The 24,081-nt window shown below is 32.4% G+C and overlaps 3 protein-coding genes across 6 annotated transcripts; 1 reads left to right on the top strand and 2 right to left on the bottom strand.

The window, feature by feature from the left end:
* Positions 1-1,486: 1,486 nt before the first annotated feature.
* LOC118048321 (TSL-kinase interacting protein 1) lies at positions 1,487-7,268 on the bottom strand. Of its 4 annotated transcripts, XM_035057938.2 has the most exons (15): positions 7,077-7,268; positions 6,187-6,396; positions 5,983-6,065; positions 5,848-5,895; positions 5,645-5,754; positions 5,122-5,206; positions 4,737-5,016; positions 4,103-4,222; positions 3,857-4,005; positions 3,520-3,758; positions 3,255-3,439; positions 3,094-3,158; positions 2,407-2,823; positions 2,193-2,315; positions 1,487-2,018 (listed from the first exon to the last, which is right to left on the bottom strand). In XM_035057938.2, exons 2-15 carry the CDS (start codon positions 6,302-6,304, stop codon positions 1,791-1,793), a joined length of 2,250 nt encoding a protein of 749 aa, XP_034913829.1. In that variant the 5' UTR covers positions 6,305-6,396; positions 7,077-7,268; the 3' UTR covers positions 1,487-1,790. The 4 variants fall into 4 exon arrangements, with proteins under 4 accessions (XP_034913829.1, XP_034913828.1, XP_034913827.1 ...); XM_035057937.2 differs by having other exon boundaries at positions 3,094-3,439; positions 4,103-4,213; XM_035057936.2 differs by having other exon boundaries at positions 3,094-3,439; positions 7,077-7,267.
* Positions 7,269-15,973: 8,705 nt separating this feature from the next.
* LOC118048322 (membrane magnesium transporter) lies at positions 15,974-19,034 on the top strand. Its single transcript, XM_035057939.2, has 4 exons — positions 15,974-16,185; positions 16,284-16,336; positions 16,424-16,524; positions 18,634-19,034. Exons 1-4 carry the CDS (start codon positions 16,107-16,109, stop codon positions 18,725-18,727), a joined length of 327 nt encoding a protein of 108 aa, XP_034913830.1. The 5' UTR covers positions 15,974-16,106; the 3' UTR covers positions 18,728-19,034.
* Positions 19,035-19,664: 630 nt separating this feature from the next.
* LOC118048277 (transcription initiation factor TFIID subunit 8) lies at positions 19,665-23,036 on the bottom strand. Its single transcript, XM_035057885.2, has 2 exons — positions 21,278-23,036; positions 19,665-20,107 (listed from the first exon to the last, which is right to left on the bottom strand). Exon 1 carries the CDS (start codon positions 22,499-22,501, stop codon positions 21,431-21,433), a length of 1,071 nt encoding a protein of 356 aa, XP_034913776.1. The 5' UTR covers positions 22,502-23,036; the 3' UTR covers positions 19,665-20,107; positions 21,278-21,430.
* Positions 23,037-24,081: the final 1,045 nt, after the last annotated feature.

Below are 24,081 nucleotides of genomic sequence, written 5' to 3'. Positions count from 1 at the left end.
ATTTATAGTTTTTGTAATTTTAATTTTTCTTCAAAAATTTATTTTTAAACATTTCAGTTATTAAATTAGAGAAAGGAAAGAGAGTCATTAAAAACTATCGAGGAGAAAGAGTGTTTAGTTTAGCTAACTTATTGTTCTTTATGTCAATGGATTTCATTTGATAAAAAGAATTTGATAATAGTGGATTTTTTCAATTCACGAGTTTTGCATGTTAGTTGTATTCTCTTAAATTATTTTTTTTGTAATTTTTTTTTAACACCAAATTGATTGGGAATTGATCTTCATAATTGTTTTTATTTACTTTTTATGATGTTATCATAATCTTATTACCCGAGTTACTAGCAAAATGACATGTTGGTATTTTTTATCATTTCACAAGATCTATTTGTCATTACTGCATTTATAAAGGATATATAAGTCTTTTTATGTATGTGTATGCATAGTAAAACGACTTCATTACCATTGAAACTAGGATTTTTAAAGGCAGTGTTAAAAGGTATTTTCATCTTTTTGATTTGATATACAAAGTAAAATATATAAATTACCCCTAAAAAGTTGAGTATTATTCAATAATAGTCATGGGCATTTTGGTATTTCATAACAAATGTTTTTGTAATAATAGGTTGTGGGGGCTTTATTGAATTTTTAATTTTTTATATATAGTTAAAATTATTTAACTACCCTCAAAGATTAAAAAAAAAATAATAAAGCTTCAATAAAGGAGTTTTTTTCTTTTAATCTTGGATTTGTTTTGTTATTCTGATGAGGGCTAGGGACACCTTGGTTTTTTAATAAATATAATCTGGTCGGTTGCCACCACGTCATTAACAACCGGTGAAAGAGTTAACAATCTAAGAAAATTTATGGTCAATCAGTTCTTTCTATACCTTTCTTCTTTTAAAAAAAAAAATTAATTTTTTTTAATATAAATTTTCTTTTAAAATTGATTTATATGTTTTTTTTTCTTTACTTTCTTCTTTACGAGTCTATCATAATCATGTACCCATGATCACATAGTTAGCGAGGTAATCTAGATTGATTCATATCTTTTTTTTTTCTATTGTTTTTTTAATTATTTTTTTTAGTTTCATTATTTAATATTAAATAATTTGATAATTAGGCATAATAATTTAATTTGTTTTCCCTAACAACTTTTTTATATTGGCACAGACAATCATTTGATTGAACAAAAAAATTATTTTAAAAAACAAAGTTATTAGATATAACTAAACTTATAAGCCGTATTGCATAATCAAATATCTTAATTGTAATTATTTATTAATCAAATATTGATTTATTTAATTAGATATATGTATAAATATTTTAATTTGTAATTAAAAAAATTTTACATAAAAAAACATGTCGGAAAGTATATTCATTTTTTATTGAAAAAAAAATCACCATACGGCAATCTGAAGAAAGAATTACATCAGACCTTAACATCCAAGAAAACCGAAAGAGAAAAGAATACATGAGCAATGTGAAGTGATGAGATAAAAAGAGGTTATTTGATGTACCGAGGTTGTTCACTTACAACAGTTCTGGAAAACGCTTTACAGGAATAGTAAGAAAACAAGTCAAGAAAGAGAGAAGGAACAAGTATTCCATGCCTATTTTTGTACAGATGCAGGGGAATGGCTGATCGGCGAATAACCAGAATTTTCTTAGCTTGCACCGGTCCTCGACACACTCCTCCCAATGTCAGCCGAGCATAAACAATTAATTGTTATAATCTAGCAAAGTTCATGTTTTCTAAGGGCAGCATCTCTTGACATCCTCTATGGTGAAATTCAAATCCCGCTGCCGATTTTAAAATCTGAAAATGAGGTTGTTTCTCGAGCTTCAACTGTTGAAGTCGAATCTTTCTTGTTCAGCCCAAAAAATGAGCAATTTTGAAATGCATCCAAGCTGCTGGCTATCAGATGGTTCAAACCACCAAGGCTGTCACTTAAAATCAAATCTTCAGCATGGTATTTGGAGGATGGTATATCCAGATCTAATAGCCCTAACGAGTCAGGCTGCAGAGTGGATAGCATGAATCATGTCAGCTATAAAAATCTAACTACATTTTCCCGGGGGCTAACAAATTTCTTTACCTTCTTCTGGTGCCAGAATGCTAACCCGGTCAACTTAAAGGGGATATAGAGCATAAAACAACAGGGAAAAGAAAGAATGAAGAACAAAAAACATACCCAATAGATATCTGTTAGCCCATTGAAATTCTTTGCTTGGTTGTTCACGACTTGCGAATCAGACAGACACATTCGGTCTTCACCAGTAGGATAATCCATAGGACCCACAAAATCAGGTAACTCCTGCAATAGAAGTATAATATATTACCTTTAATCAACCCTTGCTTCCACCAGACAATGGAATCGATTGAAATGATACAAGTGTTAAGGATACCTCAAGAAAGGCACCGGATGCGATTGAGCTTGTCCTGTCCATCTGTTTGCCAACCTGTGGAGAAGCAACAGCAGATGTAGTAACTTCCTTGCGGAGAGAATGATTCCTTTGAAAAGCAAAGGCATCACATGTTTCTTCACCATCCCAGATTGAAGATGCATGGGATGTCACTGAGGAAACAAATCCCATTTTGCTTTGATGCCTTGAGATATGTGCAGCAATTGCCGCATCAAATGAATCACAGCTGAATGGGATCTGCTGAAGGCATTGATTGCTTTGAACAATAGGTGGTTCAACGCAGTTAAAATCTGCTTCATGAGGCAACTCTGATAGTAGATCTCCAATGCTAACATCAGTAAGGCTATCAGCCCACTCCCCAGCAGAAAGCACATTTACATTGCTCAATCGAAAGCCATCCTACATATATACAAATCAAAGTACACGTCACAAATGGAATAGTGTATGGACATTTGTTATGGCTGAAGTATTCCAAAAGTCAATAATAGGTGATAGATACATGAAACAACGGACAGATTGTATTAAAAACTAAATGACCAAACCTCAATTTATGAATGAGACACGAATGCTGCATCGGCAAGTATATATAGCAGAATAAAAAAGTGGTATGAAGTTGCATGAACTGAGACAGCATTCAATTGGATTAAAATCACGAGAAGTTGCAATTACCACATCTTCCAATTGTTGCGTGCTAGTCCTATCATCAGTCTCCGTTCTATGCCAGGATATGTTTGCTGCAGGATCAAAGGACTTGACAAGATTATTTATGGGTCCTGTGGCAATAAAATCATTTGTCTCATTGCTCACTCCTGCAGAAGAAGAATGATTACTGTTCATGGAAGTCGGGCAATCCCTACTGGGATCCTCAAGAAACTGATCACCAGTTGATGGCTCAGTTGTGGATACAGAATCCATAGCCTTCCCTTTCTCATTTCCTCCATCTGTAAGGCAACTATACGTTGAAGGTGCTCGCAATGTCATAGAAGCAAAGTTGGCGTTGGAAAACCAGCCATACCTTTGTTGAAATGCAGATGTCAGTTAAAGTACGATCTAACAAAAGATTTGCATTTAAGTAGAAAGAGAAATAGAAGAAACCTCAAGCGAAACACTGGAGGGCTGCCAATTGAAAGGTATACATCGGCTGCACTGACAAGTGAGTCCTGTGTCCATCTCTGATAACCCACCAGGTTTTCTCTATTAACTACGTAAGGGAAAAGCATTAGCTCTCCAGATGCAACAGTAGAATTGCCCCATTTCCGATTTAGATGTTCCAGTACTGAGGATATCTTTTTCCGAGTACTAAGAGTGAGTTCCAGGTGTGGATTATGCTTATCCTGCACCCAAATGAAAATACAATCACATTTTTGGAATACTGCTCGATAACTAAAACTTCTACATCAAAATCATCAACGTTGTTTCTCTTTGTGCTCACCATTTCTAAGGCTCTACGAGTACCATCATCAATTGGGAACAACTGGAGCTTAAGCTTCATATTATTGTGTGCACTGCTTTCAACATAATGAAGCAAGGAAGCAGGCAAATGGGGCAGAACGTTTTCAACAGAATCAAGACCCTTTTGCCCTGGAAATGAAAGAAGAATCACTTATGGCGCTTCAAATGGTGGTTCTTTCAGATTTTTGGATTAGGAATTGGTGAGGATCAGCCCCACCAGCCATACCTTGGTCATGTTCAAACTCTTTATCAGGGGCTGTCCGTTCCAAATGCTCGGCAGCATCAGCAACCAAAGAAACCCCAGCAATTGCAGCCTTTTCCCATTTTTTGTATGCAGCTGATGAGGCTAGACCCAATGAGAATCAATTAACAATGTGACCAGCACAAATATTCATGATTTCAAACCAAATGAAGTGAAACAATATTCATCCATCATTTGAAAAATCAGGGTAATAATAAAATCAAGAAACCAGAGAAACATAGCTTTTAGCTAGGAATAATGGTTACAATAGCATGGCCGTTACTCAGTCATATACCCACTTGAGTTGGGTTTTGAAAGCAAGGATTTAGGGGCAGTCCTATTCTTCAGCAATTTTGCAGAAAGTCACTGCCTTTTATGGGGCACTGATTGTTTCGAACAAACCCCAAATGCATATCCCATTTAAAGTTAAAAAATGAGAATTACAAGTTGTTCTTTTTGTACAGATACCTCAAGGATCATGCCTAGAATAACATTAAAGCAAATTCATGAATGACATAAAAAGTATGTATGGTAAATGGGGGAAAGTAAAGTATAGAATTGATGTAAAATCCTAATATAACATCTTCAAAACTGAGGATAACCTCCAACAAATAATCACCTGGTTTCCGCCTTTGCCTTGCAGGTTTCATTGCAGTTGAGTCTCCTTTATTGTTGTTACGGATAACCCCCAAATTAACATTGCGCTTCAATGATCCCTTTCCACCACCTAATTTTTGTATGTTTTGACTATCAACAAGAACAAGTTTAACAGTTCGAGTATCATGCCCAGATGCTCTATTCTGATTTGTGATAATGCTAGTAATTGTTGGAGAGCCATTTTCCCCTTGTGAAGACCTTTTCCTTACATTCTTCCTTCGATCTTTCAAGAGTTGGTTTTCCTTCAAGGAAAACATATACCAATCAGTTGAACATATCCAGTAGATCAATCAAGTTTGTGAAAAAGAAAGCATAAACTTTTGCAAATATAGACAAAATTCACTAACCAGTGCTTCTACAAATATCTTAAACCTTCGCGGTTTTAGATGGAGCTTTGAAGCTTTGCAACTATACTTTGCCAATAATGACCACCTGTATAAAAAAATCAAAATTTGAACCAGGAAAGCAAAACAATCCAAGACTGTCAGTTGAAGCAGTCCAAGAGAAAAATATCAATTTTGACAAGCCATAACACCAAATCCTCATCATTACCAAGATATGATACAAATCCTTGATCCATGATGGCATTATGGTCTATACACTATATCAAATTCCCCAAGGATTTTTAAGCCAGATGCACTGAACAAAGATGGGAAATTAAGAAAGTAGAAAAACCATTCACTTAATGTATCAGAGATTCAGAATGCTTTACATCAGCTCCAATGCAGAACCAGAAAAATAATGACACGTATTTGTTGATAGTATCACAAGCTTCCTTTTTCTGACTATTTTTTCATTTATCACTTCCCTAATTTATAATACATATTAAGAAAAAGAAAAACAATTCGAACAGTATATAAGAAATATTACCATCGAAGCATTGCAGCGTTTGTATCTTTTGAGTTTTTTGCATCTAGGCACAATCCTGGGCCCAGCAATTTGTTCATACGCCTCACAAGACGATAGTAATAATGCCTGACCTGGAAATAAAAATAAATAGGTGGTAATGAATATGATGAATACATCAACAAAACTAGACGAAACAGCTGGATCTAAATCTTGTTGCAATTTACCTGATCCTTGTTTTTACTTTGAACATGGCGAGTAATTTTCTCAAAGTTCTGCAATGAAAGCTCAAGATGGTTACTTAAGGAGTAAAACAGAACTGAAATTTTTTAAATCCGAAGCACATTCCAGCAATAACATGCCTTGCCAACTTGTCGTAGTGCATTGAAGAAACTTTCCTCTTCTTGATGTGTCCAAGCAGCCCATTGCCGTGTTGGTCTTTTCTCTGTGTTAAGCATAATATTAACAATTACAGATAAAACTACCACTCCCAAATCGTGGTATGTTCCTGCAGCACCTAAATTAACAAAAACAAAAAATATATATATTAAAAGCACATAACATACCTGGCTGCCGTGGCTCAACACGATCTGGAGTAGATGATGTTACACCAGGATCTCCGACCTGAATTGAACTGTTTCGATGAAGATGTCGCTCAGAGTCCAAGGAGACTTGTGGCTCCATCTCTATATTAAGGGCCTCAAAAAGAAGAAGAAACACTCATGCACTTCAAAGTTTTTTTTGCTCTCCCTTTGAACTCAATGAATGCTGTAACCCTATTTGTGAAATTGAACAATAACTCAGCATTAAACTCCGCATATAAAATGTAGGGAAAGACAACCACACAATCTTTTTTAATCTTATGTTTTCCATAAACAGAACATGGGACTTGTTTTCATCGAACCCACGAATAAGAACTTGGATTCCCCACATAATCAATGTTAAAATAAGCTGCCATTCCGTTAAAATTGGTAGCATTAGGCTATTTCCCAAGTTCAGAATTTTACAAGCACACCCAAATGGACTAGAAATTCCACCCCCTCCGGTTATAGAACAATAATTTCGCTTAAACAAAACTAATAATCGATCAAATTAAGCAAACTAAAGCGAGTATTTAAGCTTATGAACTCCAATAACAGATAACCCATTGAAAATGCAGGAAAATAAAACACATTAGAAATTCAAATCTCAACTTCACCAGTTTTTTTAGATCCAAATTACCAGATTTCAAGCTAACAACACTGAACCCGACTAATCAAAGAAGTTAAATCTATCAATCACTAAAAACCCACATAAGAAACCTCATAAAATTAACGAAATTTTCCACCTTTATGCTTTTCCCCAATTTCAAGCATCGAAACAAAACTAGGGTTTTGAACAATAGTGATCAATTTTGACCTTAAAATATCAGAATCAACGTAATGAAACTGAGGAGCTGAAGTTAATTTTGCAATACATGAGAGAGAGTAGAACAAACTCTAGAACGGAAAGCCCGAGCTCATAGAAATTCTTGGACAAAGAAATCGAAACGCAGAGAAGGCTGCAAGAAAGAGAAGAGAAGGGATTTTTTGTCTTTTTTTCTTTTCTTTTCTTTCTTTTTTTCTTTGTTACTTTGGAGAAAAGAAAATAATAAAAAATAAAAATATTTTAAAGATAAAGTTTTTTTAGCAAATAGATAATTTTTATGATATATATATATATATATATATATATATATAAAAAATTCTAAGCAGAAGATTTTGGTCTTCAGCTATAGGCAAGGAAAATTTAAAAAACAAAACTGTCAACTTGACCTCAAAATTAATATTAGTATTTTTATCTTTTAAAAAAAGTTGACCTAAGATTACCCTGCCACCTTATTTTTTACGTGGCATGGATTAATTCTATACGTAGCACTCAATTTCTTAAACCAGATCTATGATCACCTAGTATTTATTAAAAAATTATTATTTGATAAAATTAAATATACATTATATAATTATTACACATAGAGTGTAGCAAGGAATTCATAGTCAAGGACACCTGTCCTTGTTTCTAATGTTTAAAAAAACTGTATGTGACCGGGATTTACGTCTTTAATTTGAATATTTTCTGTCCTGAAATATGAAAAGGCTATCCTTGTCACATTCCTAGAAGAAAAAGGTTAAAAAGCATCGTCCTTTCAGGGAAGGCGCACGAACCACTTTCATGTTTGCAAAACGATGTTGTTCAAAGGGAACATTCATTCAGGTTTTTATGGCATTTTGCTTGGCCACCCATAATTGGTGCATCAAGAAATATTATTGATTGTTACTTCTAGTTTTACTTAAATTTATTTTTTAAAAATTATTCATTCAAGTCTTGTAAATTTCAAAATTATTAAAAATTTACATGATTATAAATTTTAAAATTCATGAAATTATATAAAATATGCGCAAGCTAACTCAAATATCTATATTAATTAAAAAAAATTATATATTATTAATTTTTATTATTAGTGCAGTGGTTGTGTTTTTTGACATTACTACAGCTGGTATTGAACAAGTTACACAGGTCATCAGGTGAAAGGAACTGATTCTTTGTTTCATGTTCGAGCTTCTATATGACTAAAAGATAAACAGCAAAGGGAAAAGAAGATGCCGCTCTTGCTTTTCCTATTTTTCACATGCGCAGCAATTATTAACAGCTTCCGAAGCCCTTTTGCTTTAAGGGCCAGCCTCCCTTTGAACGCCGAGTTGCAGGTCAACGAGGAAGCTAATGCCGTCCCGACTCTAAAAAAAATGTGGGGGTGTGAATACTGTGTGGACGGCGTATTTCACTTTTTTTTATATAAAAAAAATATCATGTTTTAATTTTTATTTCTTAAAATTAATTTTATTTTTATTTAGATTAATATTTATTCTCTTTTTTATGTTATTTAGAAAGCATATTTGAAATGATAATTTAAAAAAAAAACAATTTAATTTTTTTTAGTAGGTTTTTTAATTAATCTATATTTTTTTAATCTTTTGTATAGATGAATTTTATTTTTAAAATAAATAAAAAATTATTTTTAAATAATATTTATAATATGTACAGTCCTATATTTTTTTATTATTATTATATTCAATCAATTCAATATTTGTGTTTATTTTTATTATTGTTTGATTGAGTAAAAAATTATTTTTATTAATAAATCTAGAAAACACAGCCATATAAATATCACGTCTTATAAAATTAAATATCTTGATCTATATTTATCTCTTAATTTTTTTAGTTTTTATTTTTAGTCATTGTTTATGGTTTTTTTCACTTATTAACATATATAGTTATTGATTTATTTAATTACATGTATATATAAATTTTTATTTTTTATTTAGAATATTTTTAAATACAAAAATATATTAAAAAAGTCTATGTATAAATTTTTTATTGAAAAAAAATATATTTAACTCGTAGTAAAGTACGGTCAAATATCTAGTTATTCATATTATGGTGTAAACAAACTTCTAGAAAGATGATATTAGCCCCTCAGCCACGAGAAATCCATCAATTGTTTCTTGCTTGCGGCGGGGCAAGGCTGCAACGGGGGCATGAATATTAGTGTTGGTTGCATGCATCAAGAATTTTTTATAAATAGAATATTATTTTTATTTTATTTTTTAATGCAAGTAGAGTGCACTACATAAATATCTAAGGGGGTGCATGAAATATTATTAGTGTTGGCTGCAAGTCATGAACATTAGTATTTTTATATATATATATATATATATATATAATTTTTCAGATTTTTTTTATAAATAAAATATTAAGCCTTTTATTTTCTAATGTGGGATGAGTATACTATAAAAACATCTAAAAACACAAAGAAAAAAGAGTTAGTACTCTAAAGTATAACAATTACTCTCTCCTAAAAGAGTTTAGGAAATTTATCACTTATAGTTCGTTTGAATTACGTTATAAAATCAGATACTTGGACGACTTGTGATTTATGACAACCCAATTTTAAAGAAATTATTCAAAGTAAAAAATAACATATGATTTTTAGGTAATCTTTGCATAAACACTAAACTACTCTAAATATGTTTAATGAGTTCCTCAATACTCCTAAAAAATTAATAAATGTATCATTTTTAATGCATGTATATGTTTCAGAAAACCAACACAGTGATCATTAGTAATATTGTTGTGAAATAAGGAGGTCAAGCAACGATTCCATTCATATAGAAGTTTTAAATTTCTTTATACAACAAGTTAGAATACATCACCTAAATGGTTTAAAAGTTCATCTAAATATCTAAATTCATGCCTCAAAGGAGTGGAACGAGATGAGGTAATGACAAAATGCACAAAAAGAAATGAATCTCACATATTGATAGTAGATAGAATATTGTATCCTTCACCTGTATCAAAACAAGGACCAACTCTCCTGGGTAGCTAGAACTATGGACCGATTGAAATGTAGATGTAGTACCTTCATAATTTTTATATATATTTTTTATTATCATGGATATCCGCCCAGCTTGCGTGCATCTCAACTAATCTCACGGACCTTAAAATTAACGACCATATAAGCCTCCAGAGGCCCTGAGGTTTGTGAGACTCGAACTGATGATCTCTAGGAAGCAAATTTAAAACCTAACCAGTTGAACTACACCCCTCAAAGTTGTACTGCACAATTTTATTTCCTCAAAATTAGCAATATTTGAACATAAGCTTTTCTCCACATGAGCTAATAAAGTTTCGGGTACCTAGCAATAGAAAGTTAATAGCAATGAACAAGAACAATGTGGCAAGTCTCCATGTGATTTCCAATCAGTCATCTTCAAAATGTAGAGAAATCTTTTGAAAGTTCAATCAGAAAACTAAGCAACAAATCCATCCAGCATCTTACAAGATATTCGTTTTTTAAAAGAAAAAGGTAAGAACAGAAGTAAGAAATTGAATCTAAGAGGAAAGACAGGGGAAAAAAAAGATAGGTAAAAAAAAAAGAGAAAATGAGTCGAGAAGACCAAATAACCTTTGTATAAATTTCTACACCAAGAAAATTCAAATCCTTTCTTCTTCTAGCCATCCCCAAAATAAATATTCCGCTACCTACCACTTTTAATCAAAAGTCATGAACATCACACGGACACATTCCCACAATGATGAACATCAGAGTGTAGTCTTATAGCAATCACACTACATTATTTTCTATGTTACGGTGCATTAATTAATTTTTTTTATGTAAAAAAAATATTTAGATATTATTATTATATGGAGATTGATTTGATATAATTTGATCCACTTGACAAATTTAAAGACAACTTAGACAACTAATAAAAATATAACTTAACTTAAAAACAAACAAGATGATTTACATTGTCACACGTGTGTGATGTCGTGGCGATCATCCCCTTTCAGGTGTCGTGTCTTTATCTGGAAAATATAGAAAGACAAGGAATTCTTGTCTTTTATCAGTGGAAAAATAAAATTAGAGTCACCACATAGTTTTTGGTTACTAAAAACCCTAACTGGTCTCAAAGATCGGATACATGAACTGGATGTGTAAAGGAAAAGTATTAACACCTTAAATACGCCCTACCTAAGATAGCCAAAGTTTTATATTCTTCATATCACGAGTAATTTTTATGCTAAAACTTTCCCTCAAAACTCTTGATATTTTTAGTTTCACAGCTAAGAACCAACATATCCACATATAACAAGAGAATATTAAAGTTATCATTTGAAAACCTTTTTATAAACATATAATAATCAGAAGTGGCCTTACCATAACAATGCTCCATCATGAAAGAATCAAACTTTTTATGCCATTGTCTTGAAGCTTGTTTTAGCCCATACAAACTCTTTTTTAATTTGTAAACAAGCTATTTTTTTACCTTTCACTTCAAACCCTTTAGAATGCTTTATATAAATCTCCTCATCTAAGTCATCATGGAGGAAAATAGTTTTCACATCAAGTTATTCAACTTTAAAATTCAAACTAACAGTTAAACCAAGTACAATTCAAATTGAAGACATCATGACAACAAGTAAAAAGATCTTTAATTTCTAACCTAAACACTCATTTGTTCTTGAGTGCTTTCTTTCCTTTCGGAAGCTTCACTAACTCGAAAGCATAACCTGCATGCAAGGATTTTATCTTTTCTTGGATGGATTTCAATTACTTATTGTTTTTCTCATACGACATAGCTTTATCAAAACATTTTAGCTCTCCCCTATTATCATCATTTCTAACCTATACACCCATTTGTTCTTGAGTGTTTTCTTTCCTTTAAGAAGCTTCACTAACTCGAAAGTATGATCCATATACAAGGATTTCATCTCTTCTTAGATAGATTTTAGTCGTTTAATTTTTTTTTCTCATGTGACATAACTTTATTAAAACATTCTAGCTCTCTCGTATTAGTAACTAACAGATACTCATAAAGAGAATATTTGGTAGGAAGCTTGGTGGGTCTAATGGAGCTCCTTAACTTTGCCTCATCTAGAGTTTCTTAAATAATACGTTTAGGAATAACATCATCATCATCATCATCATTAGTTGACATATGATCATCAAATTAATAACTTAAAAAACAAACCATCATTATCATCATTTTACATATCACCCTAATTATTAAAAGACATAAAAGGAAACTTATGTAGTAGGTCTTAAATTTGAATTATCAGGAATAAAATTATTAGATTTTATTTTCTCTTTATATTCAAAGTATTCAATGGTTTATCTTCATAAAAGATTACATCTATACTTCTAACAATTTTTTTTTTTGGATTCCATAACCCTTAAATTTTCTTTTTACCTATACAAGAAAATCAATCCACATAACCAATGCACTAAAACCACTCTATTGGGAAAATACATCAATATACTAAATTCATAATCTATAAGTCCATATTCTTTTCCCTCTTTATGCGATTAAAATATGATCAAACATTCAACAAAATTAAGCAATCAATCACATAAATCAACACCAAAAATTTTACGTGAAAAACTCGATGCGAGAAAAACCATGGTACCATAATCCACCTAAAAACTTCCACTATCTACAAAATGATGAGATCACAACGTGTTCTTCCTTAGCTAAAACTAAGGGTTATAACATATAAATCATCAAAACAACATATTCTTAGAATACAATAAGATTAAAAAGAGAGTTGAGAGAAATCCTCACAAAACTAATAGCTCTATTTTATGACAAAACAACCAACTTGGAAACCTTTAATATTTAATCCAACCATAAAAAAATAAAAAATGAAGAGTTATTTCTAGAACTTGGTGTTAAAATATCAGCTCGATCCAATAGTGAAAGAGTTAATAATCAAAGATTGAAATTGGCTTCACTCAAGCTTCCAATGTTTCTACACTAAAACCTAGAACATGAGTTGACCCAACCAAAAGGACAAGTCTCGGTCACATGAGTTGACCCGGGTCAACCCATGATAATTAAAAAAATATTTGAGGTTTTAATATCCCACGTGAAAAAGTTAAAAAAATATTCCATGTGGATGTAGGTTATATATGTTGTAAATAATGAAGTTTAAAAGATTGTTTAAAAATGTTTTTTTTTTAATCCCATATTAAAAATATACTATTTTTTTTATTTTAAGTTGAAGTTTTTAAACCAAAAAAGGTTTCTTATTCTATATTGAAAAAACATTTTTTTTTCTTATGAATATATAGTATATATATTAATGGGGTTCCGATCCCACATTAAAAAAATAAAACATTCTTCTAGTGTTTATATAGTGAATTTTTTCATAGGCCAATAACCAATAAGAAAAGGGATAGTATGCTCACGTGCATGAAGTTAGGTTAACCAAGAGAAAAATCTCTGATTGTCCCCCCTATACATGAGGTAATGTCTATGCTTTTTGTATATTTTGTCTTCAATAATAATTTTTTTGTTCTATTAAATGCTCATGTACTTTGAGAACACATGACACAACCCATAAATATACATTTGTTCCACATTGAAAAGTTCATAAACATGCTACAAAAAAAAAATGTTAGGCTAGATTTCATAAATTATTTTTCTTGGAATATTAAAAATATGTAAGCATAATAATAATAATAATAATAATAATAATAATAATAATAATAAAAGGTTTCACCCAAGTTATGCAAGGTCACCTGATTTTCAGGTTGACTTGATGGGTCATCCGGGTTTCATTGAGCCAATTACAGGCCCGGTTTTATCTACTTCAAACCTGGCCAAGGCCTGGGTTGCCCAAGTTCCAAGTCAACCTTCCGGGTTGAACTAGGTTTGATAATTATGTTTTTTCTTTCTCCTTTTTGGCTTTATTACTGCAACTAAAATAAAGATTGTCATCCCAATATATATATATATATATATATATATATATATATATATATATATATATATATATATATATATCTTGTTTCTTTTTCTGCATGAGTGTGTTGTCCTCTTTAAATGATATGAGACCTATAACAAGTTGGTACAACTAGTCAAGTAGCAAGAACAACAACTCACCTATAATAACAGTAGAGAAAAAAGTTCATTGGCTGATCCAACTAAAAAATATCATCGTCCATAATAGGAAGATTGATTTTATAGCACTTAACTAACAAGTAAGGTTGAAGAAAATCCAGATGCAAAGTAGTCAAATGTTCAGAGGAGGAGCGTAGTTTATGTACGCATGTATTTTTGTTCAAAAACAAGTATTTGCAGTAAATAATATTCAAGAAAATAATTGTAATAATCATTGAATGTGTGTGTTCTTGTACATGTATTCTTGTTCATGTATTCAATGCAAAAGGGTGATATAAAAAAGATAGTCGCTAGGGCTAAGAGGATTGGCTTAAGTGCTTAGTAAAAAAAAAAAGGCCCGTGTATGCTTGGGCTTATAATGTCAAACCCGTGCAATACTCTTTTTAAAATACAAAATAAAATAGGAAATGGGTCATCATCTAGTTCAAATCTCGGCCACATTCGAAGGTTGAAATGTTAGTTTTTTGGGTTCTAAGACCTAAAAACTCTACTTTAACTTACTTTTACTTGAAAACACCTAAAAATTATTGTTGCCAATTCCAATTAAACCTATTTTTAACCCCAAAATACTGTAAGATTAGTCCAAAAAAAATTAGACTGATTTAAAAAACTTTCCAAAGCTTTGATCTACTTTTTCCAACAAGATGAAAGTTCAAAACTACCTTCATGAAACTCCATTTTTTAAGACAAACTCATTGATATAAAGATTGATCTTTTTTGTTGTTGCAAGGTGATCGATCAAATATTTTCTCTCTCCTCTTTTTTTTTGTGGTAACTTCCTCTCTTACCCTTGACAGGGACCAAAATACAAATGAAATAAAGTTTATGATCTAAACATAAAATTCTCAAACAATAAGGATTGAATGCGTAAAAATTTGAAATTTCTTATAATGTATAAATTGATACAAACATTAAGTATTAGTATGAAAAAACTAAAATAAAAAGTTTGAAAAATGGATATAAAAAAGCCTATGCATGGTGATTTAAGATAAAAGCAACAATAAAAATGTGTTATGTAGGCCCCGTTTGTTTTACGGAAAGTGGTTTCCTGGACACCACTTTCCAATCTTTCATGCTTTTATTTGTTATTAGAAAAATTAGTCAATAGAAAACACTTTTCAGTTAAAGGAAAATTTGACTTGGTTTCCAGAAAAGTGTTTTCTTTTTATTTTGGACAGGAAAATACTTTACAGGAGTTGTGAAAAATTTAAAAATGTCATGTTATTTGCTATATATTTTGTTTCGAATCTTTTTTTCTTCAATTTCATCCCTTAGAATTTGATTTCTACATCAACTTTGGCTTTTATTTTTATGATTGTTATTTGTTTTTCTCTTATTATTTTTTTAATTGAAATTTTTTATCTATTAGATTTGACCTCATTTTTTTTATTGTTATTTATTTTATTTGAAATAATTTATAAAATTATAATTTTTTTTATTTCATCATCTTTTAACTTTTTTATTATTAGATTCGATCTATATTATTTTAATTATTATTTATTAATTTGAGATAATTTATGAAATTAGATTTTTTTTCAATTTGTAAGACTTTTTTCTTATTATTTTAATAAACTTGAAAAAAAATATTAAAAATTTATTTTCAACTTATTTTTTATGATATAGTCAAATACTAAAAAATATTTTTCAATCTATTTTTCATAATATTATTAAATAAAAAAAATCACTATGCAAACAAACAATCGGACCGTAATTGTAATCGAAATTGCAATTGTATTAGAATTTGGAGTAGTAAACTAAATAGTAATAGTGTAATACGATGCGTATACTCGGGGAGAGGCAGGGTGGATATTTTCGAAAAACGGTGCTTTTTAGGTAACGTGTGACAGAAAACAACGTCGTGTCGTTTGCTTTATAAAACAACCAAAAAAAAAAAAAAAAAACAGAAAAACACAAATCTGAAGGGAACCTCTCGCCCTCGGAATAGCTTAGCTCAGCGTAGCTTAGTATACTTTACAGTGCCGATCAGATAGATTAGATAGTTAATAAAAATGGGTTTTTCTGTAGGATTTGTGATGGGATTGGCTGGAGTCTTGATTCTCTCTCATGCCGCTTATTCTACCAGTCAATGTTTGTCCACCATCCTCTCTCTCTTGAATCGTTTTTGCTTTTTTTTTTTTTTTTTCAATTATAATCCTGTTTAATCGTGATGGATGATGATGGTGCAGATCGGGGTTTGCTGAAGATTACAGAGGATGAGTTTTCTGGACCTCCTTTCAGTGTATCATACCAATCTCTATACTCATCTTTTCCTTTTATATGTACACATATATTTATGCTGTTTTGGTTGGGTTGGGTGTTTATGCAGGTGGTGGTGGAATTGATTGTGGGGCTGGTTTTGTGTATGTGGGCAGCATTAACTGTGCCTGGCAACTTCCTCTCTATTCATCCACATTCTGATGAGAATAGGTTACTGTTTCTCTCTCTTCTTTTTTCTTTTTTAATTTTTCGCTCTTATTTTTGTCTATTTGGATTTCTTTCTAGTTGAAAAAAGAAAGAAAAGAAGCAATGATTTTGAAAATATTTTTGTTTTTAAAAGTGTCGATGTGGGTAATTCAGTGTCAAGCAGTCAGATTACTCTTTAAGAAATTGAGAGTAGTAGTAGTAGTAGTAAAAAAGACTGGTTTGCTTGTATTTGAGCGTCATTTATTGAGGTAATCAGTTCCCATGAAGGAGTCTGTTATTTTTATGTTTTAGATTGAAAATAAACAGCCACTGAAATTGGTTTCCATAGAGATGGGTGTTGTCCTTCTGTTGTAAACTCCTATTGAAAGTCTTCTTTCTGGTTGAAATGAGTTTGAACTATTTCTAGCTTCCTTGAGTTGGTTGATGCATGGTATCTGGATTAACATGCTTATTAAGCAATGAACCCACACTACAGAACTTTAAGTGATTTGGTTCATCAAGAGCATGTTTGCTTGCATACTCTTGCTAGTTGTTACACTTATTTCCGGAGGTTTCTTTCCTTTGGGTGCCATACAATGCTATTCTCATTCCATTTTGAAAAACCCATACAGGATGCTGTTCTTTGAAACAAATGATGTAGTGTTGTTATTTTCACTTTATATTGAAAATGGCAAACTTAGATATAATTTAGCTACCTGTTGCATGGTTTCTGGCAGATATAAGGAAAATATCCTTTTTTAAGTCATGAGATGGTCCTGAATTTTCCTACATGGAGTGGAAGAAAACCATGGAATTGTTTTATCTCTTCTGACTTTTCATCTTCTGAACCTCAAATTGTTGTTTAAATTTGCCATCGCTGTCCAGTAACAATTGTCTCAAGTGCAATTCCTGTTAATTCATGCCACATGATATGGTCTTCTGGACAGGGTCGCTGTATCTTATAGATCATAACTTGATAGTTAAGGAACAAATTGAAATCCTTAAGGATCCTTTAATTGGGTTGTTGTACCTTCATATAGCATGAATACATTCTGATTGATGATTAAATATCTTAGGAATTTTACATGGTACTGTAGCTTACCATTTCATCATCGTCATTTATATGTTTACTCTACGGTGTGCCTTGGGGAGCATAATCATGTACATGTAAATGTTAAGCTTGTTTGAGTGAAGATTTCAAACTACAAGGGACTAAATCAAACTAAAATTTGCTTGATATGCAAGAGGGCTTTTGATTTTTATGAAGCCTTGACAGTGGCAATGGCCTCTTGGCTTACTACTTGTGTTATTGGGCTGGATTAACTTAGATGTAGGCTTGGTGTTGCAAGTGATAGATGACAACGTTAACCCTTAAAAAAATATAGAGCATAGAGACACGAAGTCAGTTTAAGGACCAGAACATGTCAGCCTTGTATTTGGCTTGTGTTTTCCCTCAAGCCATAAAAAAGAGATGTCCTCATTCTTGGGTTTGGGTAGTTCTAGATCAAGGCACAGCGGTTGTTTTCATGGTTGTACACACTTGGGTGTGTTCCAAAACTCTGTTAGTCATGGAGCCATTGGTGGATATCTTGTCAATTGGGTTTATTGTGTTATTTGGAAATTCCTTATGGAAATAGCAATCTTGTTCTCATTGATTAGTGTCCCCATAGGTTTCCATCTTAGATGGTTTTATTTTAATTGCTTGTGTTCTCTGCTTGGACGCATGCTTTGTTATTGTGTTGCATTGTAGTTGATTGTGTTTAGATTGCAATTATTGCTTGAAGATTGTTTTCAGTTGTTGCTAGCTTAATTAGCAAAGTATAAGATGAACACATTGAACAGTGATTCATGAAATACAGAGAACAATTAAGACCCAAGTCAGCTCCTTATTGCCTCGTAAAAATCTGACTACTTGCACAATTCTTTTTTGTTGGCTACTACTTACAATGGCAATCAACTCCACATATGTCTAGCCTAGACTAGGAATAGGCTGAACATGGCCAAATACTCTGTCAAATTTGTTACTTGATTCTCGTGCATTAGAGATGTTAATTACACCTAATGTGACTGCTTGTAATGTTATTTTTTCAAAATAATTGGCCATTGACATTATTCATATATTCTTCAATGCAGGATGGTTTCTTTGCCAGACAACCTGGATTTCATGATCTTCAACCATCGTGGAAAAGTATTTGTTCCAGAAATCGACATGAAATTAAAGCATTAAGGTCATTGAAGAAATGGAAGGTTCACGTCCGACATTTTTAAGAAGACCAATGTTTCTCAATCAAATTAACACTCTGAGAGAACTTCGTCAACTCAATAATGCTACTGTCAAGTTATTGGGATTATATAATTATGATTTTTTCTTTGGATTTGTAATGGTCTTATATTTCTCATCACAGTCATTTAACTAGAATTCAGTTGATGTGTTGTTTTCACCAGTTGCATTAGAGTTTTCTATTTGAATCCAGGCAGGGCATGCTTGTGGAACCTGAATGATGAATTATGACGAAGGGGTAACCTTGTCTTGACTGCTTCTATTTTTTTTATGATCAATCCACGCACTCAGGAAATTTCACCAGGATGATACGCAGAGAAATCAAAAAGATTTCATGGGGATACCGTTTTAGTGGGTAACTTTATCCTCTCCTACCAGGATAGGACAATACTCTCTTCTCACCGCAACCGGATTGTTTGGATTGGAGGGAAGAGAAGGAATGTATTCAATATGCGAGAAAGAAGATTCATTTTGCACGTTTTGCTTTACCTGCCCCCTCTGTTCTCAAAAGCACTCGTCGAAGGGTCCTCTTTGGTTTGATTAACTGGAGGAATTGAGATGTCCTGCTCGAAAACATTAATGGCTTTCTCAACTCTCATGGACGAATTTTTATTCATATAAATTATTGTTTCTTGATTCTGATATCTTCGTCCTTCGTCGCGAGAACTGGTAGTTTTTCAACTTTAGCAACTTGATGCTGGCATTGAAGTCAAATAACCAATGCTATATGTAAAAGCATAAGCTACAATTTATCAACATTGCTTGCGCACTTGAGGTTTCTCTTACTTATTTTCACCGTAAATAAATCGACTTCCTGAATGTTATTATAAAGCAGCTGGCCTGAAAAGAATCAACATCCAAAATGGACCAAATCTACAGCGAATTGAATTCAAATAAATAACTACTTCATTGCTTATAAGGACATTACTGATCAGAGGACACTCTGCAATCCGAATAGAACAGAATGGAAGAGTATAACTGTTTCAACATACACACAAGCAATTACTTCTTAATTCTATAACAAAAAGAATATAATTTGGCCCAGATGCACGCATTGTTGTGAATAGCAATAAACTTACCATCCCTGAGTTATTTGACACTAAATCAAACAAATTGTTCTCCGCAGCACAACATTAGACTGACAAGCATGGTCTGGATTGATGGGATGTCCCTTCAATCCAGACATCTCATAGCACAAATAATGTGACATAGCACTTGGCAGCACTAATCAGCTTTTATTTCCCAGCTGGGTTGTCTAACTGTGGATAAAAGCAGGGGATGACCATGTCGCCATGTGATTCTATCCAAATTCCTCTCCTGCTGCATCTAATTTGATAAATGGAGGACATGAAAGATGACATAAGTCAAACTTCTTCACACAGTGTGAAAGCAGAGAGTTTACCTTCTACATCTCCTAGGTTCCAAACTGTATGTACTAAGAACATCAAGGCCTAAAGTCAGTGACTTGAATTAGGTATGGAAACTGCTTTATTGAATCTGCTACACATTTCCAATTCCTTTTATCATTATCCCTGCGCTACAAGCTTTTTGCATTAATATTTTACCGAACTCTTAATCTCTGGTTTGTTCTTGTCTGTTATTGAAGCCCTTTAGATACAAAGAAAGGTTGAGCAATTCAGGAATGCAACAGTATCAACATCTGGTTTTCATGTGTTATCAGGTCAGGTGCAAAATTATACTGGTGGGTGATACAGAAACCATGCAGGGGTGAACGATAAAAAAAGATATTGCTTTCTATGACATCTTGGCAAAATGGCATATAACTAGTAGTAATCAACATGCTCCTCCAGAATACAATAAAAGCCAAAAATTAATATACATGCATAAAAACAATACTGTGGGCAGGGGCAAAAATTCATGTTGAAGACCAATTTTCTTGCTAGCAAACTATATGTAGTTAACTTTTGAAATTGGGTTTGCTATGTAGAACGGAAATGAATGGAAATTCACCCATGATATATAGCATAAGTCTGCACTTATTACAGCCTCATCTAACACAACATCATCCACTTAAATTCAATCTTACAAGACTTCTAAATTTTCACGTCACCAACTTTTGAGCAATATTTATTATGTTTATTCCTTCTTGAGTTACAATGGTCCTTCTAAAATTGTTTCTATTAGAAACTTTCTTTACACGCACACAATGGTGGTGATAAGACCTTCATCATAAACCCAATATCTTCCCTTCATAAAAACTTAAGAATAAAATGTCCAGTACAAGAAAATTTTGTAATGGCATTAACGAGCTTATGTGGAAATGCATTGTACCCTAAACAGAATATTTTGTTGCATGTACAAAAACAGAATATTGACGATAAGAGCCAGAATCAAAGAGCACACTTGGTCCATCCCACAATAAAATTCAATGTGATGATACAACATCTAATGACGGAACAAAGAAGCACAAACTTCACCGTCAAAGAATCAGTTGAGACTAAAGCTAAAGTAACATAAACATAAGCATTCACATACCTCAAAAATTGTTAGTAGGATCGCATGGGACACTCACAACAGAATCTCATAAAATCCACGCAGGAACAATAAATATGCCCCTGAAATAATTGGAGAACCAATAGCCCCTACTAAAAGCAACTTCTGAATGAGCCAGTCAGACAAGAAAATAGTTTACAACTGTGTAAGCTCTTGTGGGTTTTCCATTGACTGCCTAAGTATATACTCTGCTCTCCTCTTCTTGTCATCCCTCTCATCATCGCGCCCTAACCAAAACCCCGTTCTCCCCTCACCCTTCTTCAAAAGACTCAGATCCAAAGACTCTCCTAACAACTTCTTCCCAGTCTTAAACTTAAACGCCACAGCAAGCCTCTTTTCAGGAAGACTCTTCCTCTCAACATCTACATCATCACAAATCCCGCCTTCTTTTGCTGCTTCAATGACAGGTGCAAATGCCTCCATCACAGAAACATGGTTTTTTAGCTTATCTGGCAACACAACTGGAGAGACATCCTTCTTCCCAGACTCCAACGGAGTGGCAAGAAATTGATTACTCTCAACTACTCCCAATTCTTTCACATTATTACTGACCCCCAAAGATGAAGCCCCTGCTGAGCCATTACTCAACAACCTCTGCTGCAAACTCAACAAAGCCCTTTCTGCCTTTCTCCTCTGCCTAGCTTGCTCAATCTTTTCTGCACGGGGATCCACAGCCCTCTCATTCCACATGGGTGTATGCAAATACGTGTGAGGATCAGGCAAAGCAGGCAACCATGCCGGAATATGCTTCCCAGGTGGCGCTTCACTCATACTTTCAAAACTAGGAATTAACTTTCTAACCCTAGTAACAGGAAACCTTGGCACCGGTTGCGCAAACGGAATCTCATCATTAGAACCAACAAAGTCAATAATTTCTTTAATCGTACCAGAATTAACAAGACAATTACCAGAAATGGACGCACCTAAAAACCCTTGTGAAGCTCCTACTATATCTTCAAAACTTCTAACTATATCAAAGAAATTACATTGGGTTCTACCTGATAAATTGGCATAGAAGCTTGCGATCTTGCCTAGGTCACAGAGGTATCGGATTGTGATATCATTGAGAGAATCCAAAGCAGATTCCTTAAACCCATGAAAGCCCACACTCTCACATATCTGAGCCACTGCCATTCTTGAAACAGCACGACCAAAGTCATCGGATTTGGGTCTTCCCGGTGTATTGTCTTCACCTCCATTGCTCATATTTGAACCCTCATGTCAATAAAAATCAAGGCTTTTTCAAATCAACCACCATTTCACCAGTGATTCTTGAAGATAACCATAGATTATACGACGTGGAAGAATCATAAGAAAAGAGAATCTTGTTTTCTTTCTTTCTGCCCTAGTTTTCTCAGGAAAACAAGCAGAAAGGAAAAAAAAAAAACCCTAATCTAAAAACCAAGCAACGATTTGAACAAAGGAATGATAATTCTTCAATAGGCAAGAGAGAAAAGAAAACCCACAAATAAATTAGACAATTGACAAAGAAAAATAGGAAAATAAAGCAAGAGTAATTGTGAGTAGGTAGTTGATTAATTTGATATACCCTAGAGGAAGTATCTAAAAGAAAGAAAGAAAGAAGATTAGGGTTTTAGTGGGTTTAGGGTAATTGTAGAGAAAGTAAGGGAATTTTCCATAAATTTTGGAGGGAAATTGGAGGATTGAAAAACAGGTTGAAAGGAAGTTTGGGATCGAGAGAGAGAGAGAGAGATGATGCTTCGAGAGGTTAAAGGATGCGAGTATGGTTTGGGTTTATTTATAGAATACCACTCTCTCCATTGCTATTTTGGTTTAGCCAATCAGATCAGAGAACAACTTCTCTGCTTTGCTGCACAGCCGCTCGAGTATGGTTGGCTTATTACTCGCCTAGGTTTCAAATTAAATGGCCTTCTGGGTTTAACGAGAAAGCAAGGCCTGCCCTTCTAAATTGAAAATATTAATTGATTAAATTTAAATAGCTAAATTCTAAATATATGAATCTAAGCCAAGTTTAAGTATTAAGATCCATTATATTTTTTTAAAAAAAAATTTAAAATTTAAATTAATTTTTTAATATTTTTAGATTATTTTGATATATTAATATTAAAATTAAAATTTTAAAAATAAAAAATATTATTTTAATATATTTTTAAATAAAAATAACTTTTATCACTATCAATAAATAATAATGAGTAATACTCTACTGTTTATAATCCATAACTATACACACACACACGAATCCCTAAAAGCTTTTGAGTGATACCCTTAATGCATGCTAACATTATAACTAATTAACTAATATTCTAAAACGTGCCGGAAAGTATTGTAGTTTTTTTACATGTTTTTTTTTTTATTTATTTTTTTGTGTTTTGTTCTTCTTTTTTTCTTTATTGTGTTTTTCGACACATTTGTTTTTGGTTTTACATGTTTTTTTTCTTTTTCCTAAGATTGTCTTCTTCTTTTTTAAAAAAATTATATTTATCGATTTTTTTTAATATTGAACTGATTGAAAATTTAATTCTATAGTTTTTTTTATTTAAAACATTATAAATTATTAAATGTTTTCCTACATGCTTTTTATATTTTTACACCAAAATATATCAATTTGTAAGTTTGTTTTGCTTTGAGTTGGTTTTTTTTAAGAATTTATGAACAAATAATATTTCATTAAATTTATCTGTTTCTAGATTCATAAACATTGAGGTTTGTTCAAATAATAACATCGGCATTTAAATTATTGATGAAAATTTCATTATTTCAATAGAGTTAAGTTTCTAAACATTCTGAATAGAAACCGCAAGTCG

This window comes from Populus alba, chromosome 6 (assembly GCF_005239225.2).
Source record: "Populus alba chromosome 6, ASM523922v2, whole genome shotgun sequence".
In the NCBI taxonomy this organism is placed as follows: Eukaryota; Viridiplantae; Streptophyta; class Magnoliopsida; order Malpighiales; family Salicaceae; genus Populus; species Populus alba.
Note: the sequence above shows the minus strand (reverse complement) of the source record. Positions and strands in the feature narration are given on the sequence as shown.